This window comes from Oncorhynchus gorbuscha, linkage group LG06, assembly GCF_021184085.1.
Source record: "Oncorhynchus gorbuscha isolate QuinsamMale2020 ecotype Even-year linkage group LG06, OgorEven_v1.0, whole genome shotgun sequence".
Lineage (NCBI taxonomy): Eukaryota > Metazoa > Chordata > Actinopteri > Salmoniformes > Salmonidae > Oncorhynchus > Oncorhynchus gorbuscha.
In genome coordinates this window covers 19,753,885-19,773,687 of record NC_060178.1, presented here as the reverse complement: position 1 = coordinate 19,773,687, position 19,803 = coordinate 19,753,885, and the positions used below count along the sequence as shown (strand labels likewise).

At 45.9% G+C, this 19,803-nt stretch overlaps 1 protein-coding gene across 1 annotated transcript in view; it reads right to left on the bottom strand.

Moving 5' to 3' along the window:
- Positions 1-5,340: 5,340 nt before the first annotated feature.
- The window catches only part of LOC124037035 (fibroblast growth factor 10-like), a 44,234-nt gene continuing 29,771 nt past the window's right edge, over positions 5,341-19,803 (bottom strand). The window contains exons 2-3 of the mRNA XM_046351656.1: positions 12,215-12,318; positions 5,341-7,180 (exon numbers count right to left, since the gene is read on the bottom strand). Of these exons, the coding sequence (XP_046207612.1) occupies positions 6,986-7,180; positions 12,215-12,318 (299 nt within the window). The 3' untranslated portion in view covers positions 5,341-6,985. The remainder of the gene's footprint in view (positions 7,181-12,214; positions 12,319-19,803) is intronic.

The window sequence follows — 19,803 nt, the reverse complement described above, 5'->3', positions numbered from 1 at the left end:
GACGTGGGATGAGGGCCTGCTAAGCCAACCGAGGCAAGAAAACCTCTCGAGCCAGCTACGGCATGGAAGCTCGACGAGCCAGCTGAGCCACCCCCCGGTTCCTTCAGCAGCGGCACCCGGACCCGACATCCCCAAACATAACAAAAAAACAATTCTTCCAATATTAGTGTCTGCATTCTGTGAGGACATATGCTGGGAGACAAGAAGCAAGTACAGGGAGTGAAGATTTAATGGATAAATGGACATGAAACAAAACAAGGACAGCGTCTGGACAGGGGAAACATAGCAACAAAAATGCATATACTGGGAAGAAACTGAGGAAGTGACAGATATAGGGGAGGCAATCAATAAGGTAATATAGTCCAGGTGAGTCCCATGAAGCACTGATGCGTGTAATGATGGTGACAGGTGTGTGTAATGATGGGCCTCCTGGCGTCCTCGAGCGCCAGAGAGTGGGAATGGGAGCAGGCTTGACAGAAACAAAGCAACAAAACAAGAAACACAAAACTTTATTAAAACTTAAAATGGCACTCCAGTCTCCTTTTCAACTTATTTAAGTACTCATTTAACACCTAATTTAACAACTGAAAGGCGCATCTCAATAAGTGGTCATGACATAGCAGTGGGGGTTGGGCCTTTCCTCTTTTGTTCTCTATTGCTCCTCTATTGTTCCTCAAGCAAGGAGGAGGCAGATGACATCACGGATTCCCATTAGACCAACTCATTGAATGCCCTAGTCCTTTAAGTTTGCAGTTGTGTCTAAAAAACACTATTCTGCCCAAAACATATTTTTTTACCCTTTAGTGTGTGTACTTTATTGTATTTATACTGGGGATATCGCTCTTCAACAGTAAAAGTTCTTCTTTAATATGTTAACTTCTTATCCTTCTGTGATGTTGCAAGAGTTCCCGGGTTCAGATCCCAGGCGAGCCCCACAAAATGGATCCTCAGTACAGCATAGGAGGTTACACTTCTCTTGAATTGTAAATGATTTTCTTCTCATGTTTTTTACCCTTCTTATGAGACCCTGTCAGTCATACCTACAGCACATTGTACCAAGAGGTTTCATACCTACAGCAGTTACACAGAACCAGACATGATTAAAACTATGTGTGGACCACAGTTGAAACAGGACTTTTAGAAGAGAATGCCCACCTAATGCCACAGTTCTGATGGAGTGAGAAGGAGAGCTAGTTAAGTAGAGGCAGAGATAGAGGTGTGCACACACAGAGGTGGGACTTGAAGGGGAAATTGGTACATTAGTGGGTCCCAGAGGGAACTATAATATAAGCTCATAGCTAGTTTAGACCCGAGGCAGTCTGGTCAAAACGCTACTCCCTCTTAGTGTAGGCTACATGTTGTTGCCTCTCTTTGATTAAGTCTGTCTTCATATTTATCCAGGGTACTGAAAAAAATGATACAATTTCACAGGCTGTTTCATTTAAAAAATGTGCCCCCTCAAACTGAACTGTAACAGACAGTTGTATTCCTCTCCCTTGCCAATAGTGTCAAGTTATCTGTGTTCTGTGCTTGAGAAGCAGATGATGACAAGGCTTGACAGAGGAAACTGACACTTTCTGGTAACGGATATTTTATGTGTCTGATACAGCCTGCCAGGGTAATAAAATAAAACCTTTTCGCCACAGCGAAACCAACTTATTTTAAAACCCCTAAGAAGGACAAATTAGCCATGATGAATTTCAAACATTATACTTGGAAAAATGAATGTTTAGGGAAGAACGTCCACCTGCTAGTCCTTGAACATGAAAGGACAGCGTGTGCTACCGTAACGTTAGCTCTGAGAAAATATCCCAGCACAGATGGTGACAAAAGACAGAGACAGTCTAGCCCCTCTCGCTTGGAGAATTACTCCAAACACACACTGGAGCTTGAGGGGCAGGGTGGATAATGTTTGGCCCGCCTCAGACTTCTCATGAACCTGTCCCGACTTAGGCCTTTTCCAGTCACCAAAAGCCAAAGACAACCTTATGATGTTGACTGGGACTTGCTTCAGTTGGCCAAACTATCTGGACGGAGCTTCAGCTCCTCCACCCTTTCCCCATCCTCCTAGCCTTCCCTTCCAATCCTGTGGTGTCTGACATGCCCGCAGGCATCTGGGGAATGCCATATGGGGTGAGTGTGGACGGAGGCCTCCGTGGCACCACATACCGCGAAGTGGCATGGTAGGGCTTTGGGGGTAATGTGGCTGGTGCGTGTGGCCCTAAGAGGCCCTGTCTCATGTGGCTGCAGACGAACAGGCTAATCCACTCACTCAGTGATGAGAAGGCCCGGCCTGGCCTTTCTGATGGACCTGATGCCTGATGCCAAGACTCCAGCAGACAGTTCGGCCAGGCAGCCACAGAAAGAACAAAAAGGTAAAGGAATTTCTGAAAGTTATGAAACTTAACTCATTCTAACTGACATTGGAAGAAAATAAACAGTCTGCTTTGTCTGAGACATTGGACATACAGTATTCTCATACTCTTCTAACATACACAGGTACACACACGCACACACACGCACGCACACACACACACACACACACACACACACACACACACACACACACACACACACACACACACACACACACACACACACACACACACACACACACACACACACACACACACACACACACACACACACACACACACACACACACACACACACACACACACACACACACAGGTACACACATGCGCATGTGCACTCACACACTCATCGTCTGCCCCTCGGTCTATTCACCGTAATAACTTGGGCTGTTTTTGTAACAAAACATGACCCTAATCCCAAATGCAGGGAGCTGTGAATGGCTCTGAACAAAATGGCAGACAAATGAGAAGGATTAGAGTAGGCCTGTGAAAGACTGAAGGGTTTGCTATTGATCTTCGGTGGTCCTGGGCTCTCTCTGGGCCTTTCTGTTTAAAAACCCCACTGGGTAAGAGCATGCAGGGCCACTCCAGAGCCCCCTCGGCAACTGAGAGACACACAACAGCCGCAATTAGTCTCAGGAGCTGTAATAGCAATTCAATAAGCGCTTTAAAATTCTGCCCCTTCCCCCCACCTTTTTAGTCTACATACATCAGATCGGTATTGTGAGTGGCAAGGTTTTTTTTTCTTCTCCCACCCACCACAGTTCTTTTCACTCCTCTGAGAGAAATTGCCCACACAGGGTTTCAAAGGTCCCTGAAGCTTTAGGACGTTGTAGCTAAAGCAGCATGACTTGTGCCCCCATCATATTATTGCTTGTTTTGTCTAGAAGAAATCATTTTTATGACTCTTTTACAGATGACAAGGCATGTATAGATACAAAAAAAACCTGCTTAGTTCAATAATCTACATACAGTATGTGTCTGTAAAAAAGGGTATTAGGCAGAAAAATGTATACTAAATTCACTGTTTGAGGTTAGAATAATTCCCACAGTACTGCCCTAACATTGTGAGGTCAGTACAGAGCTCTGCTGTAATGAATCAGGACAAATCATTAGAACACTGAGCAGCTATGCATTGCTATGGGGTCGATTTCAAATATAGTTCTTCTCCACTAAATGATATTGCTTATATTTTCTATGCCCTTTGCCAAACCTCGGAACCACCCTATACGAGTGCATCAACACATTGCGTAGTGACACATAGCAACTGATGAAACCCTATATTTCGTAACAAGCACCTGTGCATAGGGCATTACCAGGCCATGGTAGAGTGGGAGTGGGTGGTGTCCTTTGGATGATATCCATTCCCATTCACTTGTATTATGTCTGGAGCATTCCACCTTGATTTCTTTTCATTGCATGTTTGATCAAAGTCGATTGCTTTGATGACTGCTGCCTAGGGATCCCTCTTGTTTTTCTGGCGAGCACACTGACAGGACAGCAGAGGAACAATGATAATTACAGACTCCCATTTAGTGTCCCTGTGCTCTGAGCTGGGTCCGGCATTAACAGGCAGCCTCACCTTAAAGCCAAGAAGTACATTCTTGTACTGTTAGACGAGTGGAGAGGTGAAGACACTTTGACGGTGAGGTGGGCCATTCAACAGAACAGGCATAAAATGGGATTACTTTACTTTGTGCGCTTGCATGTTTCAAAGAGATGCTGTGCCTGCTGAAGGATTAACAAGGACGCATTGGACGAGAAACACCTGCAAAACTAGATTTCTGCAATTACAGTATGTAACATCTGTCTATTGTCTACTAAACCTTATTTCCCCACTTAACTGTCAGTAAAATACAGAACTAAGTGAAGGTTTCACTACTTGCAGCTGTTTCTTGTGAGACCCTATAGATTGGGCATGTGGCACTTTAAAGGTTCAGATGGTGTCGCAGCTGAAACTTCCCCCACTAAGATACAAGTAACCCTTGGCCACGTCTTCAGCTCTAAAGATGTAAAACTATAAGGGTATTTAAAAAAATACAATTAAAAACTGACACACTAGACCCTCACACCCACATCCAATTGTTTGTCAGACCTTTGGATCGAACGGCAGCGTGACACAACGTTGTTTTGAATAGACATGTTTCCCATCAAAACAACATCACATTATGACAGGCTGAAACATTTGCCTTTCTCCCACCAATAGAGGCCATTCATCTCCATCTTTGCAGTCTGCAGGGTAAAATGATTCTATAGCCTCCTATTCTACCAGGCCTTCAATGTGATTGAAGACCCATGATGGCCCATTGAAGACCCGTGATGGCCCATTTAAGACCCGTGATGGCCCATTGAAGACCCATGATGGCCCATTGAAGACCTGTGATGGCCCATCGAAGACCAGTGATGGCCCATTGAAGACGAATGATGGCCCATTGAAGACCCGTGATGGCCCATTAAAGAACCGTGATGGCCCATTGAAGACCCGTGATAGCCTATTGAAGACTCGTGATAGCCCATTAAAGACCCGTGATGGCCCATTGAAGACCCGTAATAGCCCATTGAAGACCCGTGATAGCCCATTGAAGACCTGCGATGGCCCATTAAAGACCCGTGATAGCCCATTAAATACCCGTGATGGCCCATTGAAGACCTGTGATGGCCCATTGAAGACCCGTGATGGCCCATTGAAGACCCGTGATAGCCTATTGAAGAGCTCATCAGGGCAGGTCCACTACATCAAATCCACTCCTGCTGTGAATGTTCATGTGGAGATGATGATGATGATGATTATGTAACTCTGATGGAGATGTTGACAACCCAAAACAATCAAGGCAAGCACAGTACATTACATAAGAGGCAAAATGGTCACTCTTTTAGAATGGAGCTAACTGAAGAGATGTGGTGCGTGTTAGCATAAGTGACTCCTTGAACATTGGGTCATTTATGTGTATTTTATTGACGTTCAAGCTGAACACGAACCAAGACACTCACTAATGTTGTTTTGATGACAGTATTCAATTAACAGACTACCTAATAACTGACTAATAGTTGAAACATGTGTTCTTGTAGATCTTCATTGCTGACCATTCAGATGTTGGGAGGAGGTGCCATATTGCAGTAACATACAGCAGAGACTAGAATATGGACTGGAATACAATTAGGATTTCAGACTAGACACAACATGGAGACAATAACATCAACTTCAAATGTTATACGGTACAAAAAGGTTTAAATATATTAAAAGTTCTATTTGCAACAGGTTTTTGAAAATGTTAGCAAGACATGACAAGATAATGCAATAACCAGCTATCATACATACAAAATTAATGGGTTAAGTCCTGTCACTGTCAAAAAGTGTACATACAACCCAGTGGAGGTTGCTGAGGGGAGGACGGCTCATTAAGAATGTCTGGAGCGGAGAAATGGAATGGTCTCAAACACATGGAACCCACCTATTCCACTCCAGTCATTACCACGTGCCCCCATCCTCCCCAATTAAGGTGCCACAAACCTCCTGTGACTACCACCTCAAATGCACTACGTGTTTGCAATTAACTACTGAATTCTGGAACTAACATATCAGAGACAACGTTGTGACTCCCACTTTGAAAGATTGACCCCTGAGCTAGTGGTCTAGGATGAAAGAAGAAGGCTAAAGCACACTTCTGTTCACAAGGTCATTTCAGAAACCCAGAAGACCCGATAGCCTTCTAGTCTATGTTTATTCTATTCTACTGAGACATTTACTTTACGTTCCTATTCTTGTTTTTTTTTTTACTATGTCTTATTGTTGATGCATTGTCCAGAAGGAAGCTGTAAGTCGGCGTTCCACTGGACGATGTACACCATGCGTCTCCCGTACATACGACTACCCGATGTCTAACAGCAGATATCCATGGGTATCAATGTACATCAGTCCAAACGTTTCCGTAAACATGGACTTCTGTCCCCTCTGCCTGAGGTCCACTCAAATGCAGAGTCCTTGCAGCGTTGATTGTAAAGGCCTTTCAGTATCTTTAGAGAATCATCTCTCGAGCTCAGATGGATATTTTTGACAACCTAAATCAAAGCCCTGTTCACTGTTTGTCAGCTCTTTTACATCGGCAGTCCATTGGTTTAACAGCATATCGTAAGGTCACTCAAGGGAAAGCATTGTCTCCTGTAGAGTGGCAGAATATAAGGGATGGGGGCAATATATAGACAATACTCGTACCCTTTAGAGGGAGCATATGTTTCAACACTTTCTCAGCGGACGGTGGTGTCAAAATGACTCCTTGATACAGAAGAGTGTCATCAATATTGTCCTCTCAGCTTTATAATCAATCATAATAATAGTAGACATACTGTATTTACACAATATTAGCAGCTTTACTTCTGGACCTTACGCTTGTGGGGGGGGTGATGAATAACTTAAACATACTGTATTATGCCCCCCACTTCGATCTCCACAACAAAATAGTTTATAGGACCCCAACAAATGTACATATATGGGAGAAGGGATGGATATAATAATGATAATCAAATAATCATATTATTCCTAATTATCTTGGTAACCACAACACTAGTAGGAGGGACTGGCTGCAGAGCAGAACATGAGTCCAGTTGATCCTCTATGAGGGCAGCATGGGGAGGAAGTGGGTGGAGGGGTGTCTCCTCCGGGCTTTGTGACCTCGCCGGGGCTTCCCCCTGCCATTCAGAGATACAAACATCTGCCTGCCGCCGTGTTTCCAGCGCAGGGAGGCGTACGTGTTGTAGCCGTTCTCCTCGATGCGCTCCTTGAACTTACAGTTAGGGTTGTACTTCACCTGCAGGGGAGGGAAAGAGGGAGAGAGGGAGAGAGGGAGCGAGGGAGAGTTAGGGAGAGTGAGGGAGAGTGAGGGACAGAGGGAGAGTAAGAGAGGGAGAGAGGGAGAGAGGGAGCGAGGGAGAGAGAGGGAGAGAGAGAGAGGGAGGGAGAGGGAGAGTGAGAGAGAGAGGGAGCGAGGGAGAGAGGGAGAGAGAGGGAGAGCAGGAGAGAGGGAGAGAGGGAGAGAGAGGGAGAGAGGGAGAGAGAAGGAGAGAGGGAGGGAGAGAGGGAGAAAGGGAGCGAGGGAGAGAGGGAGAGAGGGAGAGAGGGAGTGATGGAGAGAGGGAGAGAGGGAGTGAGGGAGAGAGGGAGAGAGGGAGAGAGGGAGAGAGGGAGTGAGGGAGAGATAGGGAGAGAGGGAGAGAGAGGGAGAGCAGGAGAGAGGGAGAGAGGGAGAGAGAAGGAGAGAGGGAGAGAGAAGGAGAGAGGGAGGGAGAGAGGGAGAAAGGGAGCGAGGGAGAGAGGGAGAGAGGGAGTGAGGGAGAGAGGGAGAGAGGGAGAGAGGGAGAAAGGGAGCGAGGGAGAGAGGGAGAAAGGGAGCGAGGGAGAGAGGGAGAGAGGGAGAGAGGGAGTGAGGGAGAGAGGGAGAGAGGGAGTGAGAGAGAGAGGGAGAGAGGGAGAGAGGGAGCGAGGGAGTGAGGGAGAGAGGGGGAGAGTGACGGAGAGAGGGAGAGTAAAACGTGTTTATTATGACCAGGAGTAACTAACAGCAGTAGCGTGGACACACCTCTGAGATAGGAACAAAGGTCCATGTCTGTTATTGCATTCATGTTTTCCATTTATTTCTGTGTTGTTATGGAGTTATTTGTTGTGTGTTGTTTCTATGTTGTTCCATAACAAAACAATAACCATCCACATTGAATGGCAAAGCATTTTATAATTAGGTGTTCATTATGGTCGGATCACGGCCAAGAAGATATAACAATATAAAAACATGTCTTTTTGATACTGTAACTAAACTACATGAAGAAGTGTTCATCTGCAATGTATAATGTTTTGACAGTCATCTATCAGATTGTTATCACTTCCTTGATCCATTTCTGAGGCTATGAACAGAAACAGGGATTTGTGTCAATATACAGGCACAGACCAGCCAACAAAGCCCTCTCCTCATTGCCATGGGTGGTTGGAACTTCTTATCTGTACGTAGGTATGACTTAAAGATATGACCATCAAAACAGATTCTGGAGCAATCCCATCTACATGCCACTATCAGGCTGAGATCACAGGGCCCTTATGGAGATAGCATCAGGCTAGCTTGATTCTCCTGCTTAATGGTCATTAAGGGAGGTTTCAGTGGGAGGTTCTAGGAAGCTGAGTGAGTTCATCTATGTCCTGTTTATGCTGGTGGCAGGGTGAAATAATGGTCTGCAACTCATCACAGCTTCACATTGCTGACTGATTGCCAGCTCCAGATTTTCTCTCTCTCTCTCTCTGAGCTGTAAAACACTTAGATACCACGCCATAGGCAGCCACATTACATGACAGAGAGAGAGAAAGAACGAGGGAGCTGTGTATGAGCACAACAAGTGGCAGATGGCACGCAAGACCTTCACATCTGCCTCTTCTGACATCAGTTCAGCCTCCTTTTCTTGGCTATCTACAGTGTTTAACTTATCTTGGCTCTCTGCAGTGTTTAACTTATCTTGGCTCTCTGCAGTGTTTAACTTATCTTGGCTATCTGCAGTGTTTGACTTTTCTTGGCTCTCTGCAGTATTCTGACTTTTCTTGGCTATCTGCAGTGTTTAACTTATCTTGGCTATCTGCAGTGTTTAACTTATCTTGGCTATCTGCAGTGTTTGACTTTTCTTGGCTCTCTGCAGTATTCTGACTTTTCTTGGCTATCTGCAGTGTTTAACTTATCTTGGCTATCTGCAGTATTCTGACTTTTCTTGGCTATCTGCAGTGTTTGACTTTTCTTGGCTCTCTGCAGTATTCTGACTTTTCTTGGCTATCTGCAGTATTCTGACTTTTCTTGGCTATCTGCAGTATTTGGACTTTTCTTGGCTCTCTGCAGTATTCTGACTTTTCTTGGCTATCTGCAGTATTCTGACTTTTCTTGGCTATCTGCAGTATTTGGACTTTTCTTGGCTATCTGCAGTGTTTGACTTTTCTTGGCTCTCTGCAGTATTCTGACTTTTCTTGGCTATCTGCAGTATTCTGACTTTTCTTGGCTCTCTGCAGTATTCTGACTTTTCTTGGCTATCTGCAGTATTTGGACTTTTCTTGGCTATCTGCAGTATTTGGATTTTTCTTGGCTCTCTGCAGTATTTTGACAGTGGAACAAGCCTCTCTTCAAGACCCGCGTACGAGCATCACCTGCAGCTATTTGTCACGCCCTGGTCGAAGTATTTTGTGTTTATCTTTATGTATTGGGTCAGGCCAGGGTGTGGCATGGGGTTTTTGTATTGTGGTGTGTTTTGTCTTGGGGTTTTGGTGTTGGTATTGGGATTGTAGCTTAGTGGAGTATCTAGCAAAGTCTATGGCTGTCTGGAGTGGTTCTCAATCAGAGGCAGGTGTTTATTGTTGTCTCTGATTGGGAACCATATTTAGGCAGCCATATTCTTTGAGTTTGTCGTGGGTGATTGTCCTTAGTGTCCTTACCTAGAAAACCGTTACAGAATCACCCACCACAAACAGACCAAGCAGCGTGTCAACAGGCAGGAGCCACAGGAGAAGCAATAAAGGCAGCAACAGCGGCGCAATGAGGATTGGACATGGGACGATATATTGGATGGCAAGGGTTGCTACACATGTGAGGAGATCCTGGCGGGAAGGGATCGCCTTCCATGGGAACAGGTGGAGGCAGCGAGGAGAGCAGAGGCAGCCGGAGAGAGGAGCCGGCGATATAAGGGAACACGGTTGGCAAGGAAGCCCGAGAGTCAGCCCCAAAGATTTATTGGGAGGGGCTCACAGGGAGTAGGGCTACGCCAGGTAGGAGACCTGCGCAAACTCCCTGTGCTTACCGGGGGGCTAGAGAGACCGGGCAGGCGTGTTATGCAGTGGTGCGCACAGTGTCCCCAGTGTGGGTGCATAGCCCGGTGCGGTATATTCCAGCTCCTCGTATCGGCCGGGCTAGAGTGGGCATCGAGCCAGGTAAGGTTGGACAGGCTCGGTGCTCAAGAGCTCCAGTGTGCCTGCACGGTCCGGTCTATCCAGTACCACCTCCACACCCCAGCCCTCCGGTAGCAGCTCCCCACACCAGGCTTCCTGTGCGTGTCCTCGGTCTAGTACCACCAGTACCAGCACCACGCATCAGGCCTACAGTGCGCCTCGCCTCCCCAGCGCTGTCGGAGCCTTTCTCCTCTCCTGCGCTGCTGGAGTCTCCTGCCTGTTCAGCGCAGCCAGAGCCTTCCTCCTCTACTGCGCTGCTGGAGTCTCCTGCCTGTTCAGCGCAACCAGAGCTGTCGGTCTGCATGGAGCAGCCAGAGCTGTCAGTCTACATGGAGCAGCCAGAGCTGTCAGTCTGCATGGAGCAGCCAGAGCTGTCAGTCTGCATGGAGCAGCCAGAACTGTCAGTCTGCATGGAGCAGCCAGAGCTGTCAGTCTGCATGGAGCAGCCAGAGCTGTCAGTCTGCATGAAGGAGCCAGAGCTGCCAGTCTACAAGGAGCTGCCAGTCTACAAGGAGCTGCCAGTCTGCAAGGAGCTGCCAGTCTGCATGGAGCTGCCAGTCTGCACGGAGCTGCCAGTCTGCACGGAGCTGCCAGTCTGCACGGAGCCGCCAGAGCCACCAGTCAGCGTGGAGCAGCCAGGGCTGCCAGTCAGCATGGAGCAGCCAGATCTTTCAGTCTGCCAGGATCCGCCAGTCAGCCAGACTCTTCCAGATCTGCCAGTCAGCCAGACTCTTCCAGATCCGCCAGTCAGCCAGACTCTTCCAGATCTGCCAGAACTGCCAGTCGGCCAGGATCTGCCAGTCGGCCAGGATCTGCCAGTCGGCCAGGATCCGCCAGATCCGCCAGTCAGCCAGGATTTGCCAGTCAGCCAGGATCTGCCAGTCAGCCAGGATCTGCTGAGACCACCAGCCAGCCAGGATCTGGTAGATCTATCTACCTGCCTGAGCTTCCTCTCACTCCTGAGCTTCCTCTCACTTCCGAGCTTTCTCTCACTTCCGAGCTTTCCCTCACTCCCGAGCTTCCCCTCAGTCCCGAGCTGTCCTTCAGTCCCGATCTGCTCCTCAGTCCAGTGGGGTTCTGGGTGAGGACTACTAGGCCATGGTCGGCGGAGAGGGTGGACTATCCAGGGACGCGAGGAGAGGGGACTAAGACATTGACTGAGTGGGGTCCACGTCCCGCGCCGGAGCCGCCACCATGGACAGACGCCCACCCGGACCCTCCCTATTGTTTTGAGGTGCGTTCGGGAGTCCGCACCTTAGGGAGGGTGTTCTGTCACGCCCTGGTCGAAGTATTTTGTGTTTATCTTTATGTATTGGGTCAGTCCAGGGTGTGGCATGGGGTTTTTGTATTGTGGTGTGTTTTGTCTTGGGGTTTTGGTGTTGGTATTGGGATTGTAGCTTAGTGGGGTATCTAGCAAAGTCTATGGCTGTCTGGAGTGGTTCTCAATCAGAGGCAGGTGTTTATCGTTGTCTCTGATTGGGAACCATATTTAGGCAGCCATATTCTTTGAGTTTGTCGTGGGTGATTGTCCTTAGTGTCTTTGTTCCTGTCGCTGTGTAGTGTTTGTGTTAATTCGTGTTTACGTTTGTTGATTAAACATGGATCGCAATCTACACGCTGCGTTTTGGTCCGACTCTCCTTCACACCTAGAAAACCGTTACACTATTATCAAGCTGGGCCCAGGTATATAGTCATGATTGATATTGCCACTATTAGAACTTCATACTTGAAACTTTGGCCTGCTGTTGATTTTCCTAGTGTAGACCTCAAAGACTCATTTGAATGGAATGACCTGTGCTTGGAGGAAACATCAATGTCCCCTAGCTGGAACCTGGCTGCCCATGGTGTCTCATGTAACAATGTTGCAAGGTGTACCTACCGATCCAAAAAGTGTGCCTTTTTTGGACATTGCTAAGTACAGCCCGGTGCTGACCGATTTGATGGCGACGACTCCCACACTGACAGATCGGATTTCCATTAGACCTGAAATAGAAGGAACAGAAGTCTCTGTTAGAACAGGGGAGTTTTCCATCATAAGCTACTCTATCGTTATCGATTAGGAAACCAGACGGCCATATGCTCTGGGGAGAGGGTTTTCCCAAGACAAAAGAGAAAAAAACTGGATATGCATAATGACCCATTTAAATATTTCCCTTTGTGAAGAGACATCTACAACTCAGTTTCTTATTAACAATCGTCTCACTGAGAACTACCAGACTACAGAGACATAAATACATTAGAAAATAGGCTGTGTCATCCTTCAGAAATGCAATATGATTCAAATCAGCCATTTCAAAAACATATCATAAAGAATATTCAAGAGGAAAAATCTATTTACTTGTAAGACAACACTGTTTTCAAGTAAAAAAATAATCATTTATTATTCTGTGTCTGGAAGTACGATATGATTTATGCAATGAAATGAGAACACCCAGTCTTTTAATCCATTCTGAGCCAGACAAAATTTTCCAGAGCTCACTGTATCTACACCATCTTAGTAGACTGACTATAGCATTCAGCACAAAGAGCATTACGGGCTGGGTCCTGTCTGCACAGGGAGGGAGTGCCATCATCCCAGACCAGACACTGACACTCCACCCAGATGATGCCCGGTGAAGTTTACCAGGGAGACACAAAGCAGCGTCTGATGGCCACTTACACCAACCTCTTACCCACTTTCTCCATAAAAGACCTGGCAGTGCTGCAGGCTAATTGTTTCTTCTGGGCACTGATTGCAAACAAATCCCATGTGGCTTGGTCATGATCTGGTTTTTGTCTACACAAATAGCCCTTAGCCATTGTCATGGTGATAGACGGAAATGTTTTGGAGATGACCTGTGGGTCTTACCACGGGGGCCTGAAAGGACCTAATTGCTGGATACGCTGCTTCCTTGGAGTACTCCTCCTGTCTCACCTTCAAAGGCACCCTGATGTGGCCTGCTATCAGATCTAAGCACACATCCCTCCCAAAAGACATCGCCATGGAAACCTGTTTTTGGAGGAGAAAACATCTTGAGAAACATGCTGTTTTTTCTCCTCTAATGGGCACCTCTGAATGTTGCTGAAACGGGAAACGAGGCTAACAAATAGGCTGTTGCATTTGGACAGGGCCTGTAAACACAGTAACATCAAGGTGCTGAAGGAGATGTGGACCTCACACCAGTAGGAAATGAAGTAGGAGCAGTAAACTCACGACCCAGACCAGCGGTGCAGCGCTGCTCATGCAGAACCACATGTGCTGAAGGGGGCTGCTAGTGGGTTTCCGAGCAGGGACACTGGTTAAACCCATCCAGCGATGAAAAATAAACGCCCTCACCAGGGTCCGAGCAGGTGTTGCTCTCCCGCCGCTGCCATCTTTCCCCTATTTATTTATGTCAATCCAGACTTTGTTTGGAAAGAAATTAGGAAAAAGCTGTAATTGGGAGCAAGGGTTGGCTTAATATGTTTGGGGATTTAAAAAAGAGTATTATAAACTGGGTGGTTTGAGCCCTGAATGCTGATTGGCTAAAAGCTGTGGTATATCAGACCGTTTACCACGGTTATGACAAAAATGTATTTTTATTGCTCTAATTACATTGGTAATCAGTTTATAATACTATAACACACCTGGGGTGTTAGCAGTATACTTCCAATATACCACGGCTAAGGGCTGTATCCAGGCACTCCGCATAATAACAGCCCTTAGCTGTGGTATATTAGCCATATACCACACCCCCTCGAGCGTTATTGCTCAATTATATGTCAATCATTATTTGAATATGTTGGTAACCTATTGTTTGAAAATGATAATGCTGTAGAAGCAGGTGTTTGGAGGATATATTGGCACGGTTTGAAACACCCGTGTCAATTTATCCTCCAAACACCGGCCTCTCAGGCATTATCACTTAAATAACAGAGAAGGGTAATGGTCTTAGAGACACTTAAGATCAGGGAAGTTTTTATACAGGTGAAATCCTTATCAACAATTGACATTGTGAAACCAACTACTAGATAAGACAGCCAAAGACATTGTCTGTTTCTCTTTCCTTCCTTCCTGAAACATGTAGCGATACACACTCACAGCTGCTACCACCACTATCCATGCTTACCAGGTGAGGTCATCCACATCAGACACACAGAGAGACAGAGAGACAGAGAGGGTAAATACATAGAGGACCTGTTGAGTGTCTTTCTTCTCTGACATGTGTACATGGAGCCCCTTTCTCGACACAGCTGCAGTGGGACAGCCAGCCCAGGGCCAGTCAGCCAGCCAGGCCAGGCCAGGGCCAGTCAGCCAGCCAGCCCAGGGCCAGTCAGCCAGCCAGGTACCAATCCATCCAGCTGCACCCCCATCCCTCTGATCCTTCAAAGGCATGTTAGCACATTGATGGCAATGTCCCCTTTTGAGCTGTGTTTACAAACACTGGGTGTTATGGTGGTAGGGAGCGTGCAAGCGACTCATAAGCAATTAGGCCCAGGCAGGCTGGTGATTGGAGCTCACTGTGGGTTTATGGGGACTTGTCTAGTCCAATGAAAAGCGCTGGTGCCTGAAAGTGCTGCTGCCTCTAATTGCCATTATTTGTTGCTCTGAGCTCCAGGCACGGTAGGTGCTGCCATGATCCTCACTCTGATACGTAGATTGCACTATGTACTAAAAGCAAGGAGTGGATGGCGTGGTTACAATGACTTTTCTTCCCTGAGGTATTGAATGCAGGAACGTGGATCTTTTACGTGTGAGAATAGTTTTGTACGGAAGACCTTTTGGATATCAGTCTTCAAATAGACCTCAAAAGTCCTCATTATGTTAAGGCTAATGACCACCTCATTAGACCCACGTATCATGTTGACAACATGTTGTGTCATATTTATGTGTTTTTGCTTTTTCAATGCAGTATTAACCCATTATTGCATGTGCACATACAATAAAGGCACTAATGATGAAAGAAAGTAGCTATTTGTAATCATGCTGTTTATTATAATCTACTCTCTGCTGTGCATGTTTCATCTGCTCTGTTGACAAGACAGGTAGCTTTAGGTAGCTTTAGGTAGCTTTAGCTTCTTTCTTACCCTTGGCAGGATCTGTTGACATGTTTTGGCCAGAGCTGTTAATAAGCTGAAGCTGCTATTACAAACAAATCCCTATACAGGACTAGTCAAGTGTGGACTGACCGTTTTCTATCTTCTATGGGATTTTCAAAGCCCAGTCGTCTTTTACTCTTTCTCTTTTCTTTCGTTCCCCCTTTTTTGGAAGTGAGCCCCTCGTCAGATCATTCAGCCTTTTCTGACCTTGAAATAAAAACGCAGAAAGGAAAGCGAGAGACTCTCACGGGGTTCCTTTTGTCAGACTCATGCTATGGGAGGAGGAGGGAGTGGGTACTGGGTGTAGGGGCTGGTAATAAAAAGGGGGAGGGGGGTCATAAAACTATGTGGACTCCAACTTGCCCCTCCGTCCCCCAATAACTCTTTGTTACTTACCTGAGAGGTGGAGGAAAGACAAGATCTTATTAATGACTGAGCTTTTTGTTGGACTTGGGGGGGACGGGACGGGACAGGGGGGGGGGGGCGTCCCAATACACAATTATAAAGCAGGGGATAAGGGAGGAGGAGAATCGAGTGAAAGATTTCTTGGATTGCCCCCTTCAGCAGCCCTCCATGGCCCGGTGCTCGACCAGGAGAGAGCCTGGGAATCGGGGCGCTCACGCTGGGTGCCTGCTCTTGATTGACATACCTTTTCAATTATTTCACAGTTTGCCTTTAAAATGGAGAGGTCCCTGTTGTTTTTTTTCTCTGCCCTCCTTTTCAAAACAAGCTTTTCATGCTGGGTCTTCACTGCTGGGCCTAATGGCTGTGACCAGCACCTTTGATCTGAGCTGACCCCCTCAGAGGGCTGAGGACTGGGTCCAAGCAAATGCCTGTGTGTGTGTGTGTGTGTGTGTGTGTGTGTGTGTGTGTGTGTGTGTGTGTGTGTGTGTGTGTGTGTGTGTGTGTGTGTGTGTGTGTGTGTGTGTGTGTGTGTGTGTGTGTGTGTGTGTGTGTGTGTGTGTGTGTGTGTGTGTGTGTGTGTGTGTGTGTGTGTGTGTGTGTGTGTGTGTGTGTGTGTGTGTGTGTGTGTGTGTGTGTGTGTGTGTGTGTGTGTGTGTGTGTGTGTGTGTGTGTGTGTGTGTGTGTGTGTGTGTGTGTGTGTGTGTGTGTGTGTGCATGGTTAAGGAAGGAGGGGACAAAGCCAGCATCACTCAATACTACTTTAAACACCTTGAAAAAGTATCATGGGAACAAGAACTTGATAGGTGATTGGATCAAAATCGTTTTAAATGAACCCTGGCAATGAACTTTTTATGTAGCATCACTCTGTTGTTAAGCATAGCGTTTTTACTCTAATCTCAATGTAGGTCACAGGTTTTGAATGAATTCACAGAATATGGGAATCTGTAGATATATACTACAGATATACTATTTTTACATTATGAACAATTATCACATCAAAAGGAGGATAAGGAAAATCATTCATGTTAACTTCAGCTATACGTGTCTTGTTGAAGCTATGTGAGCCATATCAGTCTTATGTGAGCCATATCAGTCTTATGTGAGCCATATCAGTCTTATGTGAGCCATATCAGTCTTATGTGAGCCATATCAGTCTTATGTGAGCCATATCAGTCTTATGTGAGCCATATCAGTCATATCAGTCTTATGTGAGCCATATCAGTCTTATGTGAGCCATATCAGTCTTATCAGTCTTATGTGAGCCATAGCAGTCATATCAGTCTTATGTGAGCCATATCAGTCTTATCAGTCTTATGTGAGTCATAGCATCCGCTACAAGACCATGGTGCTTGCCTACGGAGCTGTGAGGGGAACGGCACCTCAGTACCTCCAGGCTCTGATCAGGCCCTACACCCAAACAAGGGCACTGCGTTCATCCACCTCTGGCCTGCTCGCGTCCCTACCACTGAGGAAGTACAGCTCCCGCTCAGCCCAGTCAAAACTGTTCGCTGCCCTGGCCCCCCAATGGTGGAACAAACTCCCTCACGACGCCAGGACAGCGGAGTCAATCACCACCTTCCGGAGACACCTGAAACCCCACCTCTTTAAGGAATACCTAGGATAGGATAAGTAATCCCTCTCACCCCCCCTTAAGATTTAGATGCACTATTGTAAAGTGACTGTTCCACTGGATGTCATAAGGTGAATGCACCAATTTGTAAGTCGCTCTGGATAAGAGCGTCTGCTAAATGACTTAAATGTAAATGTAAATGTAATGTAAATATCAGTCTTATCAGTCTTATGTGAGCCATATCAGTCTTATGTGAGCCATATCAGTCTTATGTGAGCCATATCAGTCTTATGTGAGCCATATCAGTCTTATGTGAGCCATATCAGTCTTATCAGTCTTATGTGAGCCATATCAGTCTTATGTGAGCCATATCAGTCTTATCAGTCTTATGTGAGCCATATCAGTCTTATGTGAGCCATATCAGTCTTATGTGAGCCATATCAGTCTTATGTGAGCCATATCAGTCTTATGTGAGCCATATCAGTCTTATGTGAGCCATATCAGTCTTATCAGTCTTATGTGAGCCATATCAGTCTTATCACTTATGTGAGTCATATCAGTCTTATGTGAGCCATATCAGTCTTATCAGTCTTATATGAGCCATATCAGTCTTATCAGTCTTATGTGAGTCATATCAGTCTTATCAGTCTTATGTGAGTCATATCAGTCTTATCAGTCTTATGTGAGCCATATCAGTCTTATCAGTCTTATGTGAGCCATATCAGTCTTATGTGAGCCATATCAGTCTTATCAGTCTTATGTGAGTCATATCAGTCTTATCAGTCTTATGTGAGTCATATCAGTCTTATCAGTCTTATGTGAGCCATATCAGTCTTATCAGTCTTATGTGAGTCATATCATTCTTATCAGTCTTATGTGAGTCATATCAGTCTTATCAGTCTTATGTGAGACTTATCAGTCTTATGTGAGCCATATCAGTCTTATCAGTCTTATGTGAGCCATATCAGTCTTATCAGTCTTATGTGAGTCATATCAGTCTTAGGGGCGGCAGCGTAGCCTAGTGGTTAGAGTGTTGGACTAGTAACCGGAAGGTTGCGAGTTCAAACCCCCGAGCTGACAAGGTACAAATCTGTCGTTCTGCCCCTGAACAGGCAGTTAACCCACTGTTCCCAGGCCGTCATTGAAAATAAGAATTTGTTCTTAACTGACTTGCCTCGTAAAATAAAAAAATGATCAGTCTTATATGAGCCATATCAGTCTTATGTGAGTCATATCAGTCTTATCAGTCTTATGTGAGCCATATCAGTCTTATCAGTCTTATGTGAGCCATATCAGTCTTATCAGTCTTATGTGAGTCATATCAGTCTTATGTGAGCCATATCAGTCTTATCAGTCTTATGTGAGTCATATCAGTCTTATCAGTCTTATGTGAGTCATATCAGTCTTATCAGTCTTATGTGAGCCATATCAGTCTTATCAGTCTTATGTGAGTCATATCAGTCTTATCAGTCTTATGTGAGCCATATCAGTCTTATCAGTCTTATGTGAGCCATATCAGTCTTATCAGTCTTATGTGAGCCATATCAGTCTTATCATACAGCCAAACGCTGCCGGGTAGAAAGGAGAAAAGGACAATCGACCCCTCTTGGCCTTTTTTCGTCGCTTTTTATGAGTATATAGTGCTTTTTAGACATCTTGAGATGCCCTTCTTTTGTGTGGAGCTCGAAAGGCAATGGGGTGAACAGAGGAAGAGAAAGGGGAGCTTAACTTCACACCACTGGTTTCTACCGTGTCACTTGTCTGTGTTTGAAAGGCTGGGGATGGGACAGACTTTTCTCAGTCTGCTCAGCCTCTCATAAAGGACTACTTTCACCTGCATGTTTAATGGATAGTCTCATCTAGAACAGTTTACACACAACCTTCTCCTTGACCGTGTAGATAAGATACTGTAGGGCACCAGAGGAGCAGTATTAGTTTCATGACAAACACTTGATAAGGACGTCTCTCAACAAAATGTACAGGCTTTTATCACCTTTTTGTTTCATGAGCGAAGAAAATCACCCCCCCCCTCCCCTCCTACAACCCTGACAAAAACAGCTGACCTGGCCATCAGTTAGTGGGCCATTAAAAATACAAACATCATCATCTAATTGGTTTCAGTCCCTGTCCAAGCTGACAACCTGATATGATAATGCTGAACCACATAGCCATGTGGTTATGGGCAGCCTGAGGTTGTGGTGACAGATCAAGTCCAAGGACAGACGCATGCCACTGGCAGGTTCATCGCTCTCTCTCAACACAGCTCTGAGGGCATAGAGGTAACAGAGGTAACAGAGGTTAGCCAAACGGTGGGCTTCCAAGCTCCATGGACACCTGTAATGTAAGATCCGCAAAATATATTTGAAAAAGAGTGGATCATAAACATGTGTGTTGTATCATACATTGTAGAATTTATCGCCTGGTTGAAATACCAC